Genomic DNA, 5,896 nt, shown 5'->3' on the forward strand with positions numbered 1-5,896 from the left:
TTGGCTTTTTTCCAAAGAAGCACTCCTTCTGAAGCCAAAGCTACAAAATGCAATGGCATTGAAAGAGCTAATAAGCCAAAGAAATATCCCCAAATGGCACTGTTTTCCAGCTCTCAATGGCATTTCCATGATGCTACTAATAAATTATATATCTTACAATTAACATTTTCTACATGCATACTATACTTTGTGTCATTTCAACTGCCTGTGAATGTGTACAGTCCTTGAGATATTAAGAAGAATGTGTTTAGCCCAGTCTTTTTCTTGGATTTTACACTCCTCACCTTCAAAATACTTAAGTCCAAAGACACCACAGCTCTTTGGTACTGGCATTTCTAGTTATAAAAGGCAGACTTGAAAGTCATTGTTCAACCCTTTTGCATCTGTTTTGTGGGACTAAATTACAGCTACTGAAAATTTTAATTGGCAAGTGGTGGCGACAACAAATACAGCACTGAAATTTAGAGGGATGAATTAAACATTTTTTGACATTGCAGAACAGTGTAACATTTACTTGTCAATAGTGCAGGATGCAGTAAGTAGACTAAGCAAGGAACTGAGAGGGCCAGTACTCCAACACCCACTCTTCTGAGGTGACAGCAGTGATTAAGAGGACACATCCTGCACTTCAAATTGCATCCTTCAGGTTCTATAGGGGTTATGATTTATCTGTGATTGATTAAGGAATGGGCTAGGCATCACAGCATTACTCTTCTCCATGCCATGACAACATTCTCAGAAATGTCAAGATTTTTCTCCTGTGAGTTCATTTGGCATCAGCTTCTTGAGAAAATAGCTTCAGAACCGAACATGAAGCATCAAGTATTTAAGATCTGAAAAACTGTGAAATAGGCATTTCATAAATAAAAAGGATGTTTATGAGTTATATTGATATTCATTATTATTTGCATTATCAGAGTCTAGGCACTGCTGTTTACAAAGATGATTCTTTCATGCTACTTGGAATAAAGGAGCAAAAAGATGTTTTTATCCCTGGAAATTTATCATCTATGACAATTATTAGCTGATGGATCCTGACTGATGGGGAAAAGAAGGGCATTAATAAAAGAATTATGATCAGTACAACAGTAACATCCCACCTCAGACATGTGAAGTTCCTATAACCATAAAGAATGGCTGCTCAAAAGCAATTACGGTGAAATTTTATAAGGCAGAGGCAAAGGTGCGTGTATGTTGAATGCCCTATCTGGATTTCCACTTCTCTTTAAAGAAGCTCATCAGAAACTGTTTTGGTAAAAATAAATGTTTATAAAAGTTGGGTTTTTTACAGAAGTCATGGGGAACATTTGAGGACATGGGTTCTCAGTCATGAGTTAATGCTTGTAATGGATTACATTACATTTCAAGAATGGAAATTCTAGATTGATTTTGACATTGAATTAGCACAGATTCTTCTGGTTATTTCTGTGAGCATTCCAGAGAGACGTACTATGAACTTGTAATAATTGCCTACTGGTCTTTTATCCAAACTTAAGCACACACCTTTGCCACTGAAAAATAAAGACTGGGTTCTGCTTAGGAACTACCTAGTGAAACAAAACAGCCTAATATTCAATTTCTACAAGCAGCCTTATCCAAAGTATGAGTAAGATAAAAATTGGGACAAGCGAAGATCTTGGGCAGTGCTCTCAGTTAATTACCTGTTAACACTTCCCATAGTTTTTTGTTTCACAAGGCAGCAGGCTGCCCTCCACCCTATAAAACTGCTTTAACTGTTTTCCTCAGAGTAGGAATTGGTTATGACGGCACATATTAGTACTGTTATCACAAGGGCCTAAATCTGAAATGATGCAAACTCATGGTGACTTCTACTCGTTTATTCGTAGAAAGAAGAGCAGACGACCAGCCCAAACCGATGTATTTCTCTATTTTCACTTCGATGGAGCCGCAGAGAGGGCACGGAGCCCTGCTCTATCTGCTGACATTCTCATGGGCCGAGGCTCATCGGAGCACGGGCACTCCGGGGCTCCGGCTCAGAGCCGCCCTGGGGAGCAGCCGGCGCCGCCGGCCAGGTCTGCCGGGAGGCGCCCGGCCCCGCCGCATCCCTCCGGGCCCAGGCCGGCCTGGCGAGCACCGCTCCCGGGGCCGCCGGCGGGGCCTGGGGCCGCCCTGGCTGCTGGCAGCGCCTGTGCCCCCGAGCCGCACCCGGGAATCACGGCGAGCACGGCCGCGCGAAGCCGGCGGGGCCGCCGCAGCGGGAGCGGAGCGGAGCGGAGCGAAGCCGAGCGGAGGCGGCCCGGCCGGGTCACGCCCGCCCCCGGCCGCGCCACCGCCCCTTCCTGTCATGGCCGCGGCCGGGCGGTGGGAGCGCGGCGGGGCGGCGCGGGCCGGCGCCTTCGGCTGCTGAGCGCCCCGCGGGCGGCGCGGAGCGGGGTCGGCCTCAGCCCGGAGCCAGGAGGTGACTGAGGGGCACCGTGCGGGCAGGGCCGGCCGGGGGCTGCCCCAAGGAGCGGCCGTCCGTCGGCGGCGGGACGGGGCGGCGCGGGCGCCCCAGGGCTGGCGGGGTCCGGCCGGCGTGCGGGCGTAGTCCGGCACTGGCCCCGCCGGGGTGCGAGCGGAGCAGCCGCTTCTTCGGGTGTCCCGACGCGGGATTTTGTCGTGTGCGCCCCGGGAACGAGCCTTCCTCGCGGGAAGAACTATTGTGGAGAGGGCGGTCCGGGCTGGTACCGGCGTGCTCCTCGAGGGCACCTTTCCAAGTTACAGGAACCACGACGGACATTTGTCCCGCAGTGAGGGTGTGCACGGTGGCACTGCCCGGGGGGCTAACTCGCGCCCTCTCCAGTGTACCGTAGTCTGTCCATGCTCACGGATCCTGAGGATGCCCGGTGTTAGGAAGTGTGGGTGAGTGATGTGCAGCAGCCATCGAGCCCTAAAGTCCTGGTGAAACAGGCCTGCGTAGCAAAGCACCAGGTAAGCAGGCTCTGGTAGCTGCAGGCAGGAGAGCCTGTTCTGACTTTACCCGACGGTAAGGCTTCAAAAGATTCGTTTCCACATAGTTACATAACAAGTTAGCAAACCCACTGTGGCTGTCTCATGATAATAAGTCATTTGCTATTGTAATTGAGAAGATAAAACCTAAATTTCATGAGCCCCACACAGATACCTGTGATGCATCAATCACATCAGTTGGCTTTTGGCAAGACAAATCCAGGGGGGAAGGCAGGCAGGAAGGAAGGAAGGAAGGAAGGAAGGAAGGAAGGAAGGAAAATCCTGTAATGTTCCTTTTGTTTTCCTTGTAGATACCACTGAAATATCTGCTGTCCACCACTTTCCTCATTTAACTTCCCCTTGCGGTCAGCTGGTTGTCAGCATGCCTTCAACCGAGAACACCTCAAAACTTTTCCTGGTCCTGGTGTCACTGCTGCTGGTGCTGCCAGTAGTTGAAGCCCTGGATGCAGGAGATACCATTGCCTTCCTTCTAGGCCTCGCTGTCAGTGTCGTCGGATTCTGCGCCTGCCTTGGCTTGTATGCAAGGAGAAGGAATGGGCAGCAGTGATTTCAAGAAAATGCTCAGATGAAGTGAATTTCTCAACACGGTTTGGATGTAAGACTGAGCTTTGGTTCTGCATAACTTTCAAAAAACATGTAGTAGATATTTCTGCAAACCCCTCTTACTGTTCAGTACAAGAGAGTCAAGACTGTACCCGGTAAAAGGGATTTGTACCATCTGTCCTCATTACAAAAAGATAATTTTATATTGTTTGTGATTAAATATTGCCTTAGAGAAGGTAAAAACTTTTCGAATGGGGAAGTAAAACTCTAGAGTGGCTCACAGTAAAAGTTTATAAATTTAGCATGTGAGGGAGGCCATCAACAAGTTCCATAATTTTGGTTTCAGTGTCAGGAGGAAGCAGCTATTAATCTTTCCAGTCAGGATGACAAGAGTTTTGAAATTAGTCCTAGCTAGATAGCTAGTGAGCAGACTGCTCTAACTTGTGTGCTCATGCTCACGTTCTCTGTAATGACAGTTAACACCTAACAGCTCACTTCTGCTGTCACATGGATGAGACTTAAGAGAACTAAGGAAATATGAAAGGCTTTTTTTTTTTTTTAATACTTTTAGAGCATTTTTATTTTAGAATATGCCACTCCTGTAGCCTGTGTTCTTATTACCAAGTAGATACACTTAAGAATGGGACCACCATTTTTGTTTAACATGTATTTCACAGAAAAGTACATGTAAGGCTATGTAAATCAGATGAGGGATACAGGCTTTGTCTCTTGTTTATTTTTTGTACTCAGCTTTGCTCTAGGTGCGCCAGGTTTAAGGCTTACTTTGTTTTGGTGTTTGTACTTTTTACTCCAAAATGGAAGACTTAACTATTTTGATGAGGAATTCTGTGTACTATTTCTGCATTAGAAGTTTGTTAGAATTTAACAAGACCATTGTGCACATGTTTCTTTTACAATGTAGAAAGAACTTGTTTCGTTAAAATCCTGGGTTTAGTCAATGGGTCCATTGTTCGTGAGTGTGTTCCTCGTGACAAACTTATGTTGCTAGCTAAACATTTAAGTTTCTCTAACTGATGCACGAGTACCACAGAAGATTAGGACCAAAACCAAAGTAAAAATCCTAGAATTTTTGCTAGAAATCTTGGCTTTTATCTTTCAGAGCTATTTTGATACTATTTTTCCACTTCCTCTGTGTCTCTGTTCAGTAGAGCAGAAAGCAATGGCTAGAAGAGTTGTTGGGCAGGTCTTATGTAAGTAATTGGATGGGCAAATCATGTTCTCTAAATCCTGATTTCTGCATGCCATTTTTGGCAGAAAGGGACACAATGCGCAATTACTGTGTACAAATGAAATTTACAGCCCTAAGAGGAGCTTTAGACAGTAGCATCACCTTTGAAAGCTGCCTAGCAGCAGTAGATGGTCCTGTATGTGATAATTCAACTGGGTGGGTGCAAGCACAGATCAAAGTGGGATCTTTGGTATTCCAACTTACCTAAACAAACAAACAAAAAAAAATCACCACAAAATTGCCATTTAGTTCACTTTATAGTTCCCAAAGTTACAAAATTTTGCCATTTTTTCAGTAAAATATTAGGTATTGCTCTTTCAACAGAGTACATTTTAACACAAGCAGATTTTCACTGGGTTCTTTATCTACACCTTGGAAAAGATACATGGCAACAGTTTCACTGCAGGAGAACAAAATTGTTTTAACAGAATAATTATCTTCAGGCAATAGGGATATGAGAAATTGTATTATTTGCCCAAAGCTGTATGTACTTCATTGAAAAGTGTTTGCACAGCATAATGGCTTTGTTTCCTGGGTTCTGACAGAAGCTTTATTGTTGAAGACTTACATTTGTCATTACTTGGATGTAAAATCAGATACCCCTGTTTTTCCTCTGTCATAATAAACTGACATATGATTTGTCATCAGCTTGATGAAGTAATTCTCACTAAAAGGATAATTGAGATGACAGAAATGACTGAAACTGTTGAAATTCCTTATTGGAATGGCTCTTATTTTCTTATCTACTTTTGCTTATGTTAGATAACTTTATGAACGAATGTATCATAAGGTATGTTTTCAGTTAACTTTTGTGCAGTGAGTGTACTTCTCTTGGTCCTACTACTTGTTTATCCCATTTCAATAACTGTTACTTTAAAGCACTTCAGGGAGCTGGTCCCCTTTCTTTGACACTGTCAGCTTGTAGTTGCAAAGAATCCTGTTTGCCTGGTTCAAGGAAAACTTAAAGTACTTATTTTTCCTTTTGACTATGAATTTTCAACATATCTTACACAGTTGCCTATATACCAGAAAAGCTATTTATGTCAGTTTTCTAGCTGGAGACACAAGGATATAAAGGACCATTTTCTGTTGTTTTGGTGTTTTTTTTCTTTTAATGAAATATTATATTTTAGT

The 5,896-nt window shown here is 44.1% G+C and overlaps 1 protein-coding gene across 3 annotated transcripts; it reads left to right on the forward strand.

Moving 5' to 3' along the window:
* The first annotated feature begins 1,917 nt into the window (after positions 1-1,917).
* On the forward strand, positions 1,918-5,587 carry SMIM30 (small integral membrane protein 30). Of its 3 annotated transcripts, none has more exons than XM_039571336.1 (2): positions 1,918-2,419; positions 3,261-5,587. In XM_039571336.1, the coding sequence occupies exons 1-2, from the start codon at positions 1,951-1,953 to the stop codon at positions 3,515-3,517; spliced, it is 726 nt and encodes a 241-aa protein (XP_039427270.1). In that variant the 5' UTR covers positions 1,918-1,950; the 3' UTR covers positions 3,518-5,587. The 3 variants fall into 3 exon arrangements, with proteins under 3 accessions (XP_039427270.1, XP_039427271.1, XP_039427272.1); XM_039571337.1 differs by lacking the exon at positions 1,918-2,419 and adding an exon at positions 2,574-2,862; XM_039571338.1 differs by lacking the exon at positions 1,918-2,419 and adding an exon at positions 2,910-2,931.
* The last annotated feature ends 309 nt before the right edge of the window (positions 5,588-5,896 follow it).

Source organism: Corvus cornix, chromosome 1A (assembly GCF_000738735.6).
Source record: "Corvus cornix cornix isolate S_Up_H32 chromosome 1A, ASM73873v5, whole genome shotgun sequence".
Lineage (NCBI taxonomy): Eukaryota > Metazoa > Chordata > Aves > Passeriformes > Corvidae > Corvus > Corvus cornix.